This window comes from Protomyctophum bolini (genome assembly GCF_963924005.1).
Source record: "Protomyctophum bolini genome assembly, chromosome: 24".
In the NCBI taxonomy this organism is placed as follows: domain Eukaryota; kingdom Metazoa; phylum Chordata; class Actinopteri; order Myctophiformes; family Myctophidae; genus Protomyctophum; species Protomyctophum bolini.
In genome coordinates, this window is record NC_137885.1 from 24,232,903 (window position 1) to 24,254,549 (window position 21,647).

At 46.9% G+C, this 21,647-nt stretch overlaps 1 protein-coding gene across 1 annotated transcript in view; it reads left to right on the forward strand.

Moving 5' to 3' along the window:
* LOC308311384 (dystrophin-like) overlaps positions 1-21,647 on the forward strand; it is a 368,975-nt gene that overhangs the window by 146,554 nt on the left and 200,774 nt on the right. The window contains 2 exon segments of the mRNA XM_080758068.1: positions 7,634-7,902; positions 17,991-18,128. Of these exon segments, the coding sequence (XP_080614194.1) occupies positions 7,634-7,902; positions 17,991-18,128 (407 nt within the window).

The following is a 21,647-nucleotide window of genomic DNA, read 5'->3' on the forward strand; positions in this document are numbered from 1 at the left end:
ATCAGTATGTGATTGGGGGGTGAAGGAGCGTGGGACCGGGACCCGCTTGACCTCCGTGCCTGCCTGAACTACCTTGATGCTCTATTTTCAAAACTATACTGTAGCAATGATAGCCGATCTACAGGCTCACAATGAGTAGCACCGCGACACATTGTGAGCTTGTAGGTCAGCTATTCTAATATGTATAGGGCGTATAGGGCGATACACGATTCATACAGGATTCACGGGGCTTATGGCCCAGTCGTCAGGTTCAACACAGAAGTGGACTCCCTCCTTTCCAGTTCTGAAACATAGCCAGGCAATACTGGTTTACCGCCCCCGAAAACCTGTGGTTTATTACAGTGCGTTAACTAAAACAAAATCCTACTCTTATACGTGAATGACACAAAACCACAGGTATCTAGTATAAATTTAAGAAAAACAGGGAACAAACTTGATAAAAATTAAGACCACCCACCCCACGTTCTCCCAGGGCGCACTCCCAAGACTGCAAATGAACGTAACTTGAACCCACAACAATTCTATATATATATATATATATATATATATACCAGCAGAAAACTATAGCAACCAAAGAGGCAGAGTGCCCGGGGTGTTTGCAGACTTGTGAGGAAACTGAAAGACATCTGGGGGACTGGTGACCGCCAGACAGATTTATAGTTGCAGCCATGGTCACAGGAGCCAATCACCAGCTGGGTTCGACCTGGTAATTAACCACTCACTACTTCAGACACAATCAGTCACCATTCACACCAGCTGGGTAGTCAATCAGTCGCTCATCACCGCTCATTCGCCCCGGCCGTACACACGACAGAAAAAGACGTGCGGAGGGCAAGACAGCCTATATGGAAATACACACATATCATCATGGGTCATACCAATGGTGGTAATAGGCTACAGCCGCTACAGTACAGTATATGCAATGCAGCCATATAGGAAAGAATTTGGGCCGCTTTCTTACTTCCTTCACAGGTTTTTGCCAATGAAGCTAATTAAGATTGTATTCCATTCTTGTCAAACAAAAAAAGGAAAATAATAATAATAATTGTGCTAGTTTGTTACGGTTGGCGTCGCGTTGTTTTTTTCCCCCACATAATGCGAATCAATTAGCTTAGTTTCGTACATGTGTAACAGTTTTGGTGGTCCTTGAAATTGAAAAGTTTAAGAACCACTGTGCTACACAAAAAATGGAACAGCCTTCTATAGAATCATTGGTAACACCTGTGAAAGAGGCCCACATAACATTCTTTCCAATATTCTGGCTGCTGTGTGTAGAGCATATATTCCATTGCCTTCAAAGTATTTTTCTGCACTGGCCGAACACTCGCTGGAGCTCACCACCGCATGGAGAGCCAGGGCTTTGATCCCCAGCAGCAGCTTCCTTCCCTGCTTGGCCAGGCAGGCGCACAGTGGGCACAGTGGGCACAGTGCTCATGGCAGTTGGGAAGCCGGTGGGCAAGGCACCATGTCCTTGACGCCACATGAGTAGTAGTCCGTGTTGCCATGTCCGCTTACTATCAGCGACTTTTGGTTTGTTCTTCTGTGAAGTCGCATATCTTGCTAGTAGCGCTATAGCACAACGCTGTTATGATCCTTGCATGCTTTGTGCTGGTGGAACGGAGTGCTGAAGCGGAGTACTGGAATGGAGTGCTCGGATCGGAGTCATTTTTGCCGCAGTCCGATCCCATCCCGATCACGTTTGTTTTATTTTTTTGCTGATATCGCCCTGATATCCGATCACGTGATCGTATTGCGGCACCTCTACTGCCCAGTGGTGACCCCTGCTGGTTGATCTGTCTCAGCGGGAAGGAGAAAGTCTCCCTCGCTGACTCGTTTACTGGAAGGAGGAATCACCCTCCCTCCACTGACAGTAGAGGCTGGCAGTGACGGGGACCACGCACACACACACACACACACGCACACACACACACACACACACACACACGCACGCACGCACGCACGCACGCGCTCACACACGTGATTGGATCACATAGTGTTTCCGGATAAGGCAGTGTTCCGGATGTGAGTCCGGGATAACAGCAGGTGTGGTGTTGTTGTCAGTGTCCTGGCAGCAGGCCTGATGATGGGAACGTGTGTGTGTGTGTGTGTGTGTGTGTGTGTGTGCACATGCGTGCGTGCGCGCATGCGTGTGCGTGATTGACAGCAGTCTAATCCCAGGTAGATAGACATGTCACAATGCACAAACATCACATCTCTGTCTCTCGCTCTCTCTCTCTCTTGGTATTTAGAGAAAATGTTTACATGTTCTAATTCAGTATCATTGTCACCTACTGTGGCTTAAGTGTCTCAGTAAACAATATTACATTTAACAAGTATAGCGTAGAGTACATTCACATTCACACGCACGCTCCGCACACACACACACACACACACACACATGTTGGTTTTATTTATGCAGCCGTTTATCTTGCACAGACAGCAACACAGATTTCTCTCCACAGTCTGTCACACTCATAGATGTATCGGTCATACAGAATAGCAGTACGCACACACACACACACACACGTGCGCATACACACGCACACATGCATGCACGCGTACACATGTATACGCATGCACGCACACACACACACACACAACTCAGAGCACACCTAGCCGCTGAATTTCCCCTGCAGGATTAACTAAGGTCTCTCGCTCTCACCTTCACAGTCTCTTTTAATTCTGCTTCTTCTACCCCACCCCCCCCTCTCTCTCTCTATCTCTCTCCTTCCCTCTCCTCCCTCTATCTCTCTCTCTCCTCCCTCTATCTCTCTCTCCTCCCTCTATCTCTCTCTCCTCTCTCTCTCTCTCTCTCCTCTCTCTCTCTTTCCTCTATCTCTCTCCTCTATCTCTCTCCCCTCTCTCTCTCTCTCTCTCTCTCTCTCTCTCTCTCTCTCTCTCTCTCTCTCTCTCTCTCTCTCTCTCTCTGTGTGTGTGTCTCTCTCTCTCTCTCTCTCTCTCTCTCTCTCTCTCTCTCTCTCTCTCTCTCTCTCTCTCTCTCTCTCTGTTTCTCCAAGCTAATCTCCCCAGTGTGTCCATGTGGAGCATCCATTGCTATGCTGTCTGCACAGCTGGTCCACACTAGACTCAACTCATTAGGGCTCTATTTCCCCTCTCTCTCTCTCTCTCTCTCTCTCTCTCTCTCTCTCTCTCTCTCTCTCTCTCTCTCTCTCTCTCTATGCTGTCTGCACAGGTCCACACTATAGACTCAACTCATTAGGGCTCTATTTCCTCTCTCTCTCTCTCTCTCTCTCTCTCTCTCTCTCTCTCTCTCTCTCTCTCTCTCTCTGCTGTCTGCACAGGTCCACACTATAGACTCAACTCATTAGGGCTCTATTTCCTCTCTCTCTCTCTCTCTCTCTCTCTCTCTGCTGTCTGCACAGGTCCACACTATAGACTCAACTCATTAGGGCTCTATTTCCTCTCTCTATAGAGCTCGAGGTGAAGAAAATGCCAGCACTCATTGAATGTCCTTTTGCAAGATTTGACTTACCTCTGACTAGAGCGGACCTGTACGGCCTTCCTCAGTGTCGAGGAGCGCTGAAGAAGGCCGCACAGGCTGAACCGCGTACGTTGTTTTGTGGAGTGGTTGTCTGCTACGGCAGTACTTTTTTCTCTCTGTAGAGCTCCAAAGGGCTGATGTTATTTTCCCGTCCTGCCTATAGGTCGCGTGTTTTTATCCCCACTCTGAATTCCCATAGACTCGTTTTATATTGTTTCAATTAAGAACTGCATTCAGAAAAGATTACACCCCGCGTGAAGTGAGTATACATCATCGTACATCCTGGTGACCTAAAATAGACACTATGTCAATTTTCTCAGACGCTACGTATATGGCGTAAGATTGTCCATGCATTGTCAATGTGGAATGTAATGTTTGTGTAGGACAAAGTCTGTGGACACACACCGAAAGCTGGATATAGGAGGGGCTATTGTAGCACCCCTCAATAAACGGATGATACCGGGCCGTTTGACTCGTATGAAGAATCAACTGACGGCGAGAAAACCCTAAAGTTAGAGTCGCCAAATGAGTTAATATTTTGCCAGAATCAGACTGTATCAAATATGAGCGACTATATGATGGTCCCCAACATATTTTGGCGTGTCCCGAGGTTATTTAGCGATATCGTTTTATCACTCAACAGTAAACAAACTGTGTAATATCAATGAATTCATCTGAACATTTACAAAGTTACAATGGGGGTGTGTGGGGGGGGGGGTGTCCAAAATGGACCCTTGCTCTATCTCTCTCTCTCTCTTTCTTTCTCTTCTTCCTGCAGTATTTCTTCCACCAAGTGATCGATGGGCTCTGGCCTCATGGCCGTCCGGTGTTGTCTGGCGGGCCCCGGATAACAACCGGTCTCCATTAGTTTGGTCTGAGCATAGTGCTGAGTGAGCGTCACCTCAGCGCTGTAGCATGGATCTATCTCTCTGCTCCGTTCCTTTGTCACCTCAGCGCTGTAGCATGGATCTATCTCTCTGCTCCGTTCCTTTGTCACCTCAGCGCTGTAGCATGGATCTATCTCTCTGCTCCGTTCCTTTATCTCCAGCTGGGTTGTTATACCTCTGAGCAGTCGGAGCTATAGCGGAACCCCACGCAGTGGAGATTATCCCAACATAATCCTGGGACAATGGTCGCTTTTTGTTGCAATCCTCAAAGCTGTACAGTCTGCCATGGGGGGGGGGGGGGGGGGGGCTCGGGGGGCAGCCGGGGGTTCGAATCCTCTGCTGAGCGTCCGTCTTTGTGGAGCATCTCTACAGGGAGGGTACGGGGGATTTGTGAAAGGGCACTTTGGGCCAAAATGTTTGAAAATAACTGATCTACTGCAGTGTCATGAGCTTGTGGATCGAGCTCAAGTAGAAATGAGAACTAGAAAGATGGAATCCTGCGGAATTGCGAGTGTGGTCGCCTATATCTCAATAGGATTAATGTTCATTTAGAAGAGTTGAGTTGGGTATGTCACCGTATACTGTCCAATCAGATGAGGGGCAAAGGACACAAATGCCTTGGGAAGAGTCCAGAAGCGCTGGGCAGTCGGAGGGGAGAATGGAGCGTTATTGCACGTTTTCAACGATTTAATTGCGCCGGAGTGCAATGCAATAACAATAGTCTGCTTGCCTATAGGCAACCACAATAATTAATGGAGATGCAGCATACAGCATGCATTTCTACACAGAGGGCAATTCAATTCTTTCAACATAAAATGCTTCATTCAAGTTCACGAGAGTTCAGAAATGGTAATTCTCTTCCACGCTGCCCTCGGGTACGCTAATGGAAAGGGGTCATTTGCATTAATTTCGACCATAGTAACTGCTGCATTCATGGTCTGCTGAGGGCACTTTTTTTACAGAGAGGGCTGCAGGGGGCTGAAGCACACATGACATGCGTGCGCGGGCCTGTATGCAAACACAACATGGCGTTCCCTCGCGTTTGAGGCAGGGACGTCTGGCGGGGAGGGTGATATACATGTACATCCTCCCGGTGGGGGCTCCTCCCCGGCCAGGTGAGTCAGTAGGAAACGGCACCTATGCAATGTGGTGTGTGTACCTGGCATGACAACTACATCGGGGAGAGAAAAAGCTAAATGTGCACACGCACGCGCACACACACACACCTGCACGCACGCACACACATTTTGGCAGTAGAAACTTCAATCAATCCTTTCAGCTCTGATTTCCCCCCAAAATGGAATTAATACAGAGGTCTTTTTGGGGTGTTTTGTTTGAGTGTGTGTGTGTGGAGAGATCCGTCACGGAATGAATAAGAATAAGAGGGTTTTCTGATTGACTGTTTGACCGCTGCTCCACACCTTTTCATCAGCCTCGTAGCTCGGAGGGATGAATTATCGTTCAAAGTTATTCGGTGCACTTTCTTCAGTGAAGTCATCACTCTTGCGGTGTGTGTGTATATATAGTGCAGCAGCTGTGCCTGAACAGTGGTCCCCAAGCATGGCTTTGGGACCCCCAGGGCGGTCCCCAAGCATGGCTTTGGGACCCCCAGGGCGGTCCCCACATTATTCTGAGGCGCAACACAGTGTAAGTCTATGCAGGGTATCTGCACAATTCTAGTTGAGTTCCAATTGAATGACTTTTAAGACCTTTTTAATACCGAATTGGCCAAATTGTCAAATATTGTATGAAAACATTGTGAAAACAGCCGATCTACAAAGTGCGAGGCGCTGTGAGCTTGTAGTTCGGCTATTTTTAAAATAACCTAGATTAATCGCAAACACATATCCGGTATCGGCCGATTTTAGTTGTTTTTAGATTAATCGGCATCGCCTGTCTTTACAGATAAACAAGCCCAAAGTAACAGCTTGAACAGATCTACAAGCTCACAATAGTAAATATAAAGGTATTACAATTAAATCTGACTTGCCTAAGCCTAAGACACCCTGTTACATGTATTTTTCAGAATGGTTAAAACTATTATATATTTTTTAATACAGTATGAGATCATATCGACATCGGTGATATCGGTTATCGGCCATAACGGCATATCGGATATCGATATCGGTCAAAATGTCTCATCGGCACATCCCTATAGCCTATTTAATCAATGGAACTGAGTCAAACTAAACGTAATGCCTACAAATCCAAGTGCTTGTCAAGGTTCAAATATGATTATTTTGGGGGGTCGCGGCCTGAAAAGTTTGGGAACCCTTGCCCTAAATGACGTACGACATATGGTATATTTTGGTCAAAGCCTCAGACCCATCCAGCCAATAGCAAACAAATTAATATTAGACACTCACATAGACTCTTCTATAGTTGGCTTGCCTAGAGATTAGCTAAAGTTGAGTGTCTTTTTCTCACTGGTGTGGCAGTCAAGAAGTCATTATTAAAGAAAATACTCTGCGGTACCGAGCAAATACACAGTGTGCGGGTGTATTCTACTCCTTCCATTTGAGTGACAGTCAAGGTGAAATGTCACACCTGAGGAAGGAAGCACTCGCGCACACAGCAATGCATAAAGACATCAGTCTAAAGGAGTGTGGGTTGCAGATTGCAGCCTTCGTTTGGCCCACACAGGGTCAGTGCAGTCCCTGTGTGGCCTTTGCCTTTTCCTCCACAGCCGTGGATCTGTCAAAATGAAGTTTAAGAATCCAGACTCCTGGTCTGGTTTCTTCATCTCTGTGTCCTCCCTTGATCCCTTACCATCCTATATAGAGCCATGCTGTAAAATACATTGGAGAAGTGAGAACAAAACTATAAAATGTCTCCCATAAGGTTGGACGGGTGAGAAAATTCAGCAAAAAGGAGGACATTTTTATTGGTATTGCAACGTGGGCAAGCGCGTGCGTGCGTACACATCACACGCATATGACTTGCACTCAAAATCATTCAGAGAGTGTGCGTGTGTGTGTGTGTGTGTGTGTGTGTGTGTGTGTGTGTCTTAGACACAGACACACACACACATGCACGCATGCACGCACGCACCGGCCCTTCTGTAATTACAGTATGAGACTCTTTATTTTACCCATTAAAACCAACCACTAATCATCTGTGTCATCATTGGCAATTCAAAAATAGCAGATCTACAAGCTCTCAGTGTGTCACTTCATGCCACACTGCAAACTTGTACATCTGCTACATAAAAATAAAAATCTCTCTCTCTCTCTCTCTCCCCTAGACGTGGTGGTGGCCCACCCGGACAAGAAGAGCGTGCTGATGTACGTGACGTCGCTGTTCCAGGTGCTGCCGCAGGGCGTCACCATGGAGGCCATCCAGGAGGTGGAGCTGCTGCCCCGCGGCGCGGCGGGCACGCCCACGCTGCCGCGCCGCGCCACGCCCATCAGCGTGGTCAGCTCCGCCCGCGTCACCACGGAGGAGCACGCGGCCCGCGCCGTCACCACCGAGGAGCACTACCAGATCCAGACGCAGCAGCGCTACTCGCAGCAGGTTAGAGAGAGACGCACACACACACGTACATACACACACACACGCGCACGCAAGCACACACTCCATTAAGCGACACTAGCTGTCATCGTTTCCTTTGCAGCTGTGGGGCATCACGGCCAGGTGTTAGCATGACATTTGGTTACCATAGCAACGCGCCGTCTCGGGGTTTGTTTTCCACGGTGACTCCCAGAACCTCCTTGGCACCGTTGCTATGGTTACCGTTGTGTGGCTTGTGTGTTCATGTTTTGCGACTGTCACCATTACAACCTAAACAGTTTGTGTACGTTTTTTTGTTCTTTCTCGTCCTTTCAGCCTTTTTGTTTTGCGCTTGTCTGTGCTTAGCCGTGTCTGTGTGGAAATAGATTTTTCTGAATGGAGAATCGATTTCGTCGATTTTTGTGGTTTAATGCAATCGGATAGGACTTTTCTGTTTGGATGCACAGTATGGGCTGTCAAGGACAGAAAGTCGGGTTTTTTTGCCACTAAATAGGCATTCCCGCATATAACAGGTATGATGATGTCACGTGTATATATATATATATATATATATATACACCTACCCCAAGCCCATTGGACGAGCCCCAGGTTGGCTGTCCATATACATTGTAAGTGATTTGGGATCATGCACAGCGTCACCTTCTCTGGTTCATATCACATAACTTAAAATGGTAATAATATTAGTCCTTTAAGAAGATGCTTGTGCACCGAGGGGATTACCAGAGTCAGGGGGATTAGCAGCGCTCACAGAATGTGAATGTGCTCCAGACACACTTTATTCAGCAGCGCACAGACCAATGGATGCCCTGCTTCAGCATTGCAGTCAGTGACAAGTTGTCACAAAGTTGTATTTGCATATATATATATACATCATCATATACTCATTGCATTGAGAATTTCAAGGTGCCTGCTATCGGCAACTTATGGGGCAGGTCACTTTGAAATAAAAGCCTTCTCCTGGAGGAATTGCGACATTGGCCAGGTTTGGCGTCATTTCAAACAGAGTTATAATCAGGCCCGGATCGGGGGGGGGGGGGAAACTGACTTTTCAGGGAGCTTTGGGGGATTTGGCTGTCTTATCTGTATAGCGGCTTCATCCACAGTGCTTTACAATGTGCATTAACCCATTCTGACCTGAGATCAGATTCATACGAGGTTTCCACTGGACACACACTGGTCTGATTAACCCATTCTGACCCGAGATCAGATTCTAAAAATGTCAGTCGTTCTTCGATTTTTCAAAAATAGCAGACCTACAAGCTCGTAGCGCGCCACTCGGTGGCGCGCTACGAGCTTGTAGATCTGCTATTTTTCAATAGCTAAAGCACGACATGATGCTAACACCAACATGGGTGCCCGCCCAAAATGGGTTAATTACGCTGAGAAAGATCCGAACTGGCACATCTACTGGATGGCAGGTGCAGGACAGTGGCTATAAGGCAATACAAAAAGTCCGCACATGACTGTTCTTCGTAAAGTCCCGGTCCAGGCTTTATTATAGATTAATGTTTCGACACAGAGTCTTCCATCGGGATGATCATTTCATCCCGATGAAGACTCGGTGTGTCGAACCGTTAATCTACAGTAAAGCCCTGACTGGGAGCTTTACAAAGTTAGGTTAATTGTGTTGACCCGTTCACACGCACTGTCGTTCACACGCCGGGCGGCGACGTACGAGCTTGTGGGTTTGATATTTTTGAATTACCAACATAAAATTAATGACTTTGAGAACCCCTGATCTACACTAAGACCCCCTTCTTTTCCCCTGCTTTACGACACCAAACACAATCTTAACAAGGCATCCTATTTTCACTGAATGTTTTGACATGACATGCCCAGAATAGCGATGCTACTGCAGATTTCATGTTAAAGGTACTAATCACAGTGGAGAGAGGGGGGGGGCAACACACACACACACAAGGACACGCATACTGACACAGGATTTAGCAGTCTGCTGCGAACACCGTTATGGTGGTAATAACACATTATTAAATGGCAAGAGCTGTGTATGTCAGCCCTGAACACACACACACGCACGCACATTCAGGGGGCCTTTCTTTCAGCCAGAAGTACCCGTTCGCTGTAGCTTCTTTCACTGCTAAAGAACGCAATGCCGATTCTGCCTAGGGCCAAGGGGTTGAAGCACACACACACACACACACACACACACACACACACACACACGTATAGTACATGTATAGTACACACGCACTCAGAGACACTACACACAGCATGCACTCACAGAGCGAGACAGACACGCACGCCGCCCAAACCACTAAACGGAAGTACACAGCCACAAGATGAAAGTGAGTTGGATGACGGCCAAATTGCTCAGGATGGAAGCGAGCAGGCCATATTTACCGCTGTCTAATGATGGCAGCGCGCAGCTACAGTGAACAGCACTGCGCGCGCGCACACACACACACACACACACACACACGTAGAGAGACCCCAGGCTCCCCAGGAGGGGATATTCAAACAGCTTTTCACCAGAGATGTGCTAATGGATGTGACATTGCACAACGGACGCGTGGACATGAGGGGGGGGGGGGTGACGGCAACCTGAAAAGCACCAGTGGGGGGGGGACGGGGGGACGCAGGTGGTCCGCGTTGCAGACAGGCTCTCACGCTGTCGATGCCGGAGGTGATGCACACACCTGCGTTTCTAGATCCGCTAAGCGCATAGCCAGGTTTTAGCGAGAGAAACAAGTGAAGTGAACTAGCAAACCATCTGATCTTTTTTTTTTGTGCAGTGGTTCTAACATTGTTATGTCAAGGACCCGCACATTCATATGTGTTTGGACCATGGAGCCCCTTCTGTTTGGACCATGGAGCCCCTTCTGTTTGGACCATGGAGCCCCTTCTGTTTGGACCATGGAGCCCCTTCTGAAAATATCGTGTGCCATGCAGGGATTTGGCAACCTCCAAATTTGAATCTCAAATTCCCTCCACAAGAATTGATATCACGATTCTCACATGGTTCTCATTCTGTCTCATTTTGAGTGACTCAAATTAATTGGACTGCACAATTCTTCACGGTTATTCACAAAAGAAGATTGCATATAGGTGTCTGAACCTAGATCTCCATTTTTTTTCCGATGGAAAAAGTGCAATATTTGTCCCAAGGGAGCTTCTGGGGGTCCCTGGCACAAAACATGTTCAGACAGGAGGTCCGTGGCCAAATGGATTATCAATAAGGCGCTCCTTCTTCAATCAATCAATCAATCAATCAATCAATTTATTTATATAGCACATTTCCAACAGCCAAAGGCCGTGACCAAAGTGCTGAACAAGAAAAAAATACAACATGACATTGAAGGCAAAAATAAATAAAAATAGAAACACTAACATATTTACGTACATACATTGACAAAGAGCAACAATAAAAATGGACAGGGGAACTCAAGTGCAATTAACCCATTCTGAACGCGAACCCATTTTGGTGTTAGCATCATGTCGTGCTTTAGCTATTGAAAAATATCAGATCTACAAGCTCATAGTGCGCCACCGAGTGGCGCGCTACGAGCTTGTAGATCTGCTATTTTTTGAAAAATCGAAGAACGACTGATATTTTTAGAATCTGATCTCAGGTCAGAATGGATTAATCAGACCAGTGTGTGTCCAGTGGAAACAGAGTACAAATAGAAATATATGACACCCATGGCCCAGGTACAGAGCCCACTTAACGCCCACGTGGACAAACCCATGTGGGACCCGCTGACATTGCCCACTCGGGGCCCGGTTAGTTCAGCCCACCTTGCGTGCTGGCTGGGTATATAATGCAATACTTCCATCCTACCAAGTAGTGGAAAATATCTGACCTATACAAGCTCACAATGCGTCGCCACGCCACTTCGTTGTGAACTTGTACAGCTAATTAGTGACAAATGAAACCTTCTCGATTTTGTCATCGATGACGAACGGGGTCGTGTCGACGGCTTACTCTATGACGACTGTTGGAGCTGTGTGTGTGTGTGTAAGTTAGCCACAAGCTGGAGCATGTGCGGGGAGTAGAGTAGAGTAGAGGAGAGGAGAGGAGAGGAGACGAGGGCTCGGGAGCAGCGCCCCGGGGGCTCCCGTGTTGAGGGTCAGCAGCTTTGACGTGCAGGCGCGCTGCCCAGTCTCACCGTCGTGTCTTGTCATTCAGACTATGCTACATACCTTGAAGGGATTTGCGGGGGACGGGGGGGACGGGGGACACACAAGCACGGCGGTGTGGACATCTTGAAGCCCGCGGGAAGGAACGACAGCCTGAGAGGTTGAACATATCAGCACGTCGTGCTCTGGAGGAGTGTATAGGACACGGCACCGCACCCTGCAGCTGTGCAGATGTTCACCGGCTAGGAAGGCTCTGCACACGTCAGCCTCCGCTTCAACTTTTTAGTTTTTTGGAACTTTGGCATGCGCTGGAGCAACTCAGACAGTTTAAGCCCTTATTTTTATTATAAGGGTGCAAGTAAAAAAGAAAGTAAAAAATGTCTTGATGTACTGTATCAGTCACATCTTCATCACGTAGTTCATGCCCTGACGAAGATGTGACTGATGCATCGAAACGTTGTCGCTTTCTTTTTTTTTACTTGCACCCTGATTTATAAAAAATAAGGGCTTAAACTGTCTGAGTTGCTCCAGTGCCTCTTTCCTCCTGTAACCTGTCCTGCCTCTGAGATGCACCAGACTGGCCTGCCATAATATAGGCTAGAGGCGCGGTTGGCACAATAGCTAAGAAGTCAATAATGTACTATATAAACTGAGTAATTAAAGAACAATTTATATTACAATTCATATAGGGTAGTTATTTGTATAATGCAACCTATTATGTGGTAAGGCAGTTTCACTAGCACATTTAAACAACGACAATTGACACACAGGGAGCCAGTGTAAGGACTTTAGAAAAAAGAGGAGTGGTGAGCCCATTTTGGTAAATGGTGAGTCTCTGTAGCGATGGCCTGGTTGGGGGGCAGTTTTTTACCTAAAACAGGAGCACATAAGGTGAGGGAGGGGGCTAACCCCTGGCTGGTTGGGGGGCTGTTTTATACCTCAAACAGGAGCACATAAGGTGAGGGAGGTATATCCTATGCCTCTCCAATGCCACTGGTTCTCCCTCTGAAGTCTGTTGCAAGGTATAGTCTTTCTTTGTGACTATAATAAAGCCTTATACTGACGGGATGCGAAGTGACATTGAGAAATGGCTCTGGCAGGCTGTTACGGGTGAGGGTGTTAGGAGCTGTTGTCTGTTGATCAGACCTCTAACTGCGAGCCCAAAGGCCTGCATGCCCCTGCCTGCACGCCAGCGTTTTTTGGGCGCTCAATAATTTATTACACGTCCACCGAAAAGAGCTGTTCGGGTTCAAAATACACCCCCCCCCCCTCTCTCTCTCTCTCTCTCTCTCTCCCGCCCATGGTGCCATAGTGCTGACTTGGGGTATTGTCTAATTTGCACCTCCATCTGCAGCCAAGAGGCACTGAGAGAAGCTCATGTTTATATCCCTTTTTGTGTGTGTGTGTGTGTGTGTGTGTGTGTGTGTGTGTGTGTGTGTGTGTGTGTGTGTGTGTGTGTGTGTGCACGCGCGCACACACGTGCATCTGGAGGGAGGGAGGGGGTTGACGGACAGGCCAAAAAAAACTGTGGTGGAAAAAGTACTCAAATTGTTTACTTAAGTAAAAGTATCAATACTGCAACTTGAAATTCTCTGTTACAAGTAAAAAGTCAGACCCATCTGAAGTGAGTGGTACTGTACGGTACTACACCCAGGGACAGACCCAGGGACACAGCCAGGGACACAGCCAGGGACAGACCCAGGGACACAGCCAGGGACAGACCCAGGGACACAGCCAGGGACAGACCCAGGGACACAGCCAGGGACACAGCCAGGGACAGACCCAGGGACACAGCCAGGGACAGACCCAGGGACACAGCCAGGGACAGACCCAGGGACACAGCCAGGGACACAGCCAGGGACAGACCCAGGGACACAGCCAGGGACACAGCCAGGGACTCAGCCAGGGACAGACCCAGGGACACAGCCAGGGACACAGCCAGGAACAGACCCAGGGACACACCCAGGGACAGACCCAGGGACAGACCCAGGTACACAGCCATGGACACACCCAGGGACACACCCAGGGACAGACCCAGGGACACAGCCAGGGACAGACCCAGGGACAGACCCAGGGACACAGCCAGGGACAGACCCAGGGACACAGCCACAGCACATACATTGGGGTTCTCTTCGTTTTTGCGTTTTTGCCTGGATGTTGAATCAGAGGAGTGGTTGCACCACTCAAAAACAAGTAAAAATCCGGAATTCAGTAAAAGAACAAAAGTATTGGTATCAAAATGTACTTAAAGTAACAAAAGTACAGTCACATTTTTTAATGTATACAACTCTTTTGAAATCAGATCTACAATCTCACGATGCGACACATTGTGAGCGTGTAGAAAAGAATGTAGATCTAAAAGCTCAAGCACTATGAGCTTGTACATATCTATTTTTCAGAAAACTGTCATGATTTTGAAGACATTTTGTAGAATCAAAAATGGGTTAAATAAAATGTACAAAAAAAAACGAGAACAATTCCAAACAGAGGAGGAGGGGGCGGGGCTGCTACACAGTACATGGTGGGAACAACAACAAACCTGCAGGGCTTCAAAACCATGCCTTGAGCCAGCCGGCCGCCCGTTATTCCCTAACGAGATGCACCAGAGTGCGCCGTCGCACGGCTCACCTCGTTTGCTACTCGGCTCCACCATAAACCATTCTGACCTGAGATCAGATTCTAAAAATGTCTTCTACAGCCTGACAGTTTTCATCCTGACCTGAGATCAGATTTCTAAAAACGTCTTCTATGTCAGAAGTCGCTCTTCGATTTTTCAAAAAAATAGCAGACCTATTTTTCAATAGCTAAAGCATAACACCAAAAGGGGTTCCCGCCTAGAATGGGATAAACCCTGGAGGATAATGGTTTATACGTTTGCTGGGGGGGGGGGGGGGGGGGGGGGGGGGTTTGAGAATTGCATTGTTTGATGCTTGCTTTTTATTTTTTTATTTATTGTCTTTTTTGCGCTAATGAAGTAAAGTTTTGAGAACAGCTTGAAAAGAGGGAGTGTGTGTGTGTGTGTGTGTGTGTGTGTGTGTGTGTGTGTGTGTGTGTGTGTGTGTGTGTGTGTGTGTGTGTGTGTGTGTGTGTGTGTGTGTGTGTGTGTGTGTGTGTGTGTGTGTGTGTGTGTGTGTGTGTGTGTGTGTGCGTGTGCGTGTGTGCGCGTGAGGGGGGAGGTAGGGGAGTGGGGGAGAGAGATGGAGGTGTTTATTTCGTTGACTAAAACTATGACGAAAAACTTCCTTTGACCTTTCTCACTGAGGAAAACGAAATAAAAACTAAGCTATGGTGACTAAAACTATGACTATATATATATATATGATATACAGATGGCGATAATGATAATGAATGCAAATATACAAAACAATAACCTAGTATCTATTTACAACATGCATAGCATATAGAATAGAATAGAGAGGTGATCATATTCCATTATCCAGTTTAGCAAATGCAAACAAAAGTGTGGCGATGAGGTCAGATGCATTTGCATTATTGTCGCATGCGTCGCAGAACACATGTAACAGAACACGTGCATGTCTCCAAATAGCCGCAGAACACAAAGACAAATGGTATACAGTACGACGCCAAAGCAGTGACCCATTGTACATATTTATACTTCGGTCTGACGAGCCATGAAGACGGCTGAGTAGCCCCTGGTTTAACCCATTCTGACCGGGAACCCGTTTTGGTGTTAGCATTACGTTGTGCTTTAGCCATTGAAAAACAGCAGATCTACAAGCTCATAGCGCGCCACCGAGTGGCGCGCTAAGAGCTTGTAGGTCTGCTATTTTTGAAAGATCGAAGAGCGACTGACATTTTTAGAATCTGATCTCGGGTCAGAATGAAAACTGTCAGGATGTAGAAGACATTTTTAGAATCTGATCTCAGGTCAGAATGGGTTAAATGTGTTTATTCAATTTGGCGTTGGATTGTACACGCTTCAGTTTGAGAGAGGAGACAGTGCAGAGGAAGCATCGCATCGAGGGCAGACGGAGGGAGACATGCCAGACGTGACGGTTGTCGCATTCAAACTCTCGCGGGGGCCTCGCGCCCCACACGGAACATATGGTCAGTGGCCCCTGACTTGTTGCGAGTTAATTGAGATGCATGTGCGGCGCTACAGTATTTGTTTTGCTGGGGGGGTGACACAAGCTGTGACATGTGTGAATAAATCATCTCATGTAATTATCTCCTATAGCCGATACACCAGTACATATATTGCAGTTGCCCTCGTGGGCATTTGTGACACTTCGTCTTGGTCATTTCGCACAGCGGTTCCCCCCAAACTCTGCAGGGATGCCTGGCACCGCCTCAGTGGCCCTGTGGTTAGAGCGTCCGCCCTGAGAGACCGGGAGGTCGGCTCGGGCCTCGGGGGGGGGGGGGGGGGGGGTTCGATTCCCCCGGCCGGGTCACAACAGACACTATCAAAATATGGGAACCCAATGCCTCCCTGCGTTGGCACTCGGCATCGACGGTTGGATTGGGAGCAAAGGCCTCCACTTATAGGTGATAAGGTGAGCGGTGAGTCGCTTATCACCGCAGTGTGACGTCACGTAGTTTTCGGTTGGTCACCTTATCACCTAAAACTGGAGTATGAACAGGCCTCAAGTCCATGCGACATACTATAGTATCATGTCCAGGGGGCGTACTTGTACTGTACATCATGTGACTTACTATAGCGTCATGTCCTGGGGATGTACCTGTACATCAAGCCGTGTCATGCTACAGAAACAGGTGGTAGGCCCCTGCCCTGTATGTGCCTCATGATGCCTCAGCGAGACTTACTTACAATGCCGAGAGACTGCGTACTACGTACTATACCTGCTACTTGGTGGACTCGAAATAAGAAAACGGAGGGAACTGCTGGGAACGTATAGACCCAGTGCTGGAAGGACTGGTGGCAGCACGCCGTATATGGTGGAGTTTACCTACTGTATGACAAAGCAGTGGATAATTCAGAGGCTCTTATCCTATTTTGGGGCTCAGGGAGACTGCGCTGCATGTGTGCGGTGCAGGAGGGAGAATTGTGACCTTTTTTTTTGTTGGAAAAAGGTGTATTTGTTTTCATCTTTTGGCTTTTTTTTTGAGTATTAGTTGCAAATGTATACATTCACAGTGGAGGCATTTAGCAGATATGCCCTTAATCCAGAGAGATTTACAGTAAGCAAGAACAAGAGACACATGGTAATACATCAAATGCATAGAAATACTCATCTAGGACCATAAGTAAACTGTGATGCAATATTTTGTAAAGGTGCTTTAAAAGGTCAAAGGTCTCTCTCTCTCTCTCGCTCTGTCTCTCTCGCTCGCTCTGTGTCTCTTCATCTTGCCATTATGTACGTACGTGTATGTATGAATGTTCACATTTTGTTTGTTCTCTCTCTTGCTCCCTTCTTTTATCTCTCATTCTCTCCCTCTCTCTCATACTCTCTCTCTCTCTCTGTCTCTCTCTCACCTATGATAACCTTTCCTCTCTCTCTCTACACCACCTGTTCCACTCTCTTGTTCTTTGTCTCCATCTCTTCTTGTCTCCTCGTCCGTTCTGTATCATCATCTCATGCTATTTCTCACTCCAATCTTTCACCTTCCTTCACCCCCCTCTCTCTCTCTCTCTCTCTCTCTCTCTCTCTCTCTCTCTCTCTCTCTCTCTCTCTCTCTCTCTCTCTCTCTCTCTCTCTCTCTCTCTCTCTGCTGTGTGTGTGTGTGTGTCTCTCTCTACCCGGCTGTCTTCCTCTCCACCTGTCCTTCTCTCCCTCCCTCTCTCTCTATGCCTCGCTCTCTCTCTGCCTCTCTCTCTCTCTGCCTCTCTCTCTCTGCCTCTCTCTCTCTCTGCCTCTCTCTCTCTGCCTCTCTCTCTCTCTGCCTCTCTCTCTCTGCCTCTCTCTCTCTCTGCCTCTCTCTCTCTCTATGCCTCTCTCTCTCTGCCTCTCTCTCTGCCTCTCTCTCTCTGCCTCTCTGTCTCTGCCTCCCTCTCTCTCCTCTCTGTCTCTCAGATCACAGTGAGTGTGGCTCAGGGGAGTGTGCGGAGCCCCTCCCCCTCGTCTCAGGCGCGCTATAAAAGCTATGCCTACACCCAGGCAGCGTATGTCACGGCGTCGCCCGAGCAAAAGAGGAGGAGAGTTACTGAGCAGGTCCGTCGCCCTGTTAGCTAACAACCCCCTCCTACAAGCTGGCACGCTGCCTGCCTGCCTGCCTGTCTGTCTGTCTGTCTGCCTGCCTGTCTGCCTGCCTGGCTGTCTGCCTGCCTGGCTGTCTGTCTGTCTGCCAGCCACCTGTATGTCTGTCTGTCTGCCACCTGTCTGTCTGTCTGTCTGTCTGCCTGCCGCCTGTCTGTCTGTCTGCCTCCTGTCTGTGTCCTCCGGGGCGCGTCTCGTGTATAGCCAGAACAATGGATGATCTCTCCGCTGTACGTCTGGTGGAATCTGAATTGAAATTGTAAAATTGTAGAAGTGAACGAGTAACTAATGAACTAGTACTTATGGTTGTGAACTAGTGAACTAGTACTTATGGTTGTGAACTAGTGAACTAGTACTTATGGTTGTGAACTAGTGAACTAGTACTTATGGTTGTGAACTAGTGAACTAGTACTTATGGTTGTGAACTAGTGAACTAGTACTTATGGTTGTGAACTAGTGAACTAGTACTTATGGTTGTGAACTAGTGAACTAGTACTTATGGTTGTGAACTAGTGAACTAGTACTTATGGTTGTGAACTAGTGAACTAGTACTTATGGTTGTGAACTAGTGAACTAGTACTTATGGTTGTGAACTAGTGAACTAGTACTTATGGTTGTGAACTAGTGAACTAGTACTTATGGTTGTGAACTAGTGAACTAGTACTTATGGTTGTGAACTAGTGCTTATGGTTGTGAACTAGTGCTTGGTGGTTGATGGTTGCTGTGTTCCAGAAACCTCTCGTCTCCATGCTTATAACTTTTAGTGTTTTTTTTTCCCCCGTAAATGATTGATTAATGGATTGAAACATTTATTAACAGTTTGCAGAATTACAGTACATTTCAAGCACAAACTCAATACAAAGACTGTTAACCTTGAGTGGACGACCCAATTAAGCATTACACTTGTTTACAAGAGGGCCCACCATGTTCAATTCATCAAAAAATTTAGAGACGTACAAATAGACACTTCAATATAGTCAAAGAACAGAACAGGAATTCATCATAATGGAGGTAAAAAGGGAAAATAAAGGTATAAATGAAGGTCCTATAAGTGGTTCTCAACCAGTGGTCCCTGAGGGGGTTCCAGGTGGTCCCCCCAGCTAAATGATGGAGAGTTGGTAACCCTTTGGCAGTTTTTGTTACTTTTGTATGACACTGCAGTAATATGTCAAGAAAAAACTAAACTAAAAAATATGAATCCTTAAAATATTAACACCCGATAGAGACTAATGTAGAAACGTGAGAGATGGATTGGTTTTCAAAGCAGCAGGAACTAGGTTTGTAAATAGTTTGCGCTCCACTGCATTGCATTGATATTCCTGGAGATATCATTCTGATCATCTGGCTATACGTGTCTAATTTGTCTCGTCTTCGCGTCTGTCTTGTATGTTCATCTGTCCCAGCGTGCTGAAATGAAAGATGATGCCATTATGTTTCCAAATATGCAAAACCTGGCTAATATGCGGTATAATGTTGTAAAATATACTTGTGCGTGGTACCTATACACTGCACAGCAATGTGGCACAAATACAGTTTCCAGGGATTCAAATATGAATGTATGAGAGGGAGCCAGTTGTTTTTGTATAATTCGAAACATAACATGAATAAACATATAGGCAAAAAAAAAATATATAAATATATATATATATATGTGTGTGTGTGTTTCACTTCACCTTCTGTCTGTATTGTATGATGTTTTGATTGAACTCGTGAATTGAACAAGGAAAACAACCGCACACAACCGCTCAAATGCAGTGACCAACTTTTATTTGCAGGGAAATAGCAACGTTTCGGCCTATGCAGCCTTCATCAGGCTATCTTTATGGCCATAAAGATAGCCTGCGGTTGTTGTCCTTGTTCATTTTTGGGGCACCGTACCCTCTCCTACGCACCTGTCGCCTGTAGGTGTGCAAAAGCTTTGCTTTTCATTGAACTCATGAATTGAAATATATGTGGCCGCTGAACAATGCCTGGGATATATTGTTTTGAAATTCATGATGAATGCGATGCTGCTTTGGGCTGCTAGAGGGCGCTGACAGGACAGGTGGAGCATAGGAGGGTATAGTCAGAGCGCGTCCGTGGACCTTCCCAACCATTACTGTTATGTTCATCTGGGGTTAAGAGCTGCTCACCACCACTCCATCACTACACACACACACACGCTCGCGTAGTACGAAGGTCTATACGTCCTCCCGGTGGGGGCTCCTCACTGTCTGTCCATACATACAAACAAACAGCAGGGACAACAGAAAAAGCGTGTCAAAAGCAACAAAAGAAATAACCAAACAAAAACATCTATACTCAAATTATACGTTGTTTGGACATTTGGGCCTCACAAGAATAGTAATAGAACTGTGCGCACGCACACACACGCGCACGCACACACACGCTCTGTCATAACATTTTGCTTTTACTGGCCATTTTGTCAACATCACACCGAGCCACAACAATAATGCCACAGTCGCCGTCGCCCAACTTCACTCACTTCCATTAACCCATTTTGAACGGGAACCCATTTTGGTGTTCAGCATCATGTTATGCTTTAGCTATTGAAAAATAGCAGATCTACAAGCTCATAGCGCGCCACCGAGTGGCGCGCTACGAGCTTGTAGGTCTGCTATTTTTGAAAAATCGAAGAACGACTGACATTTTTTAGAATCTGATCTCAGGTCAGAATGGGTTCATCAGACCAGTGTGTGTCCAGTGGAAACCTCGTATGAATCTGATCTCAGGTCAGAATGGGTTAACATCTCATCTTTTTCATTTTCTCCCTCCGACCTTTCCAATGCCTCTATGCAAACCTTGGCATTTCGGGCGGCGGCAACGTGCAAATGTAGTTCTGTCTCTCTCTCTCTCTCTCTCTCTCTCTCTCTCTCTCTCTCTCTCTCTCTCTCCCGCCGCGGCTCGACTCGACTCTGCGCGTAACCTCTAATTTCCTCCTCCGAACCGAGGAGGACAATGATCTATTCAGAGAGTGTGTTGAATACTTAACGCATTAAGACCCGAGGTTGATTCAGTTTCGCTTTCGCTTTTCAAAATATGTCAAAAATATTAAAATGCAGATCTGCACATTTTTGTATAGCCCACAGAATGGTTAAAGTGGTTATACTATCACAGATGTCTTCCCGGTCTTAAAGGGTTAATGTAGCAGCGAGGAGCGCTTGACTTCACTTGAAACATTATTTTGTCAGATAAGCGTTTGTCAGGCTCTCAAAAACGCAGGATTCGAAGCGTGTCATTAGCCTTGTGCTTAAGAAAAAAGGAGAACAGTCCTCTTATCTTGGTTAAGTAAATTCTTTCAGCTAGTGAAACTGGCAGAGTTCTCCCCCCCCCCCCCCCCCCCCCCACCCCGTTTATGCCTGGGTGTTTTTCTGTCTTTTTTATTTTATTTTTATGAGTAATTGTTTACAGTTTGGCTGTTTACCAGTGTCAGTGTTGTTTGACACAGATGGAGCAATGCAAGGCATATCTACA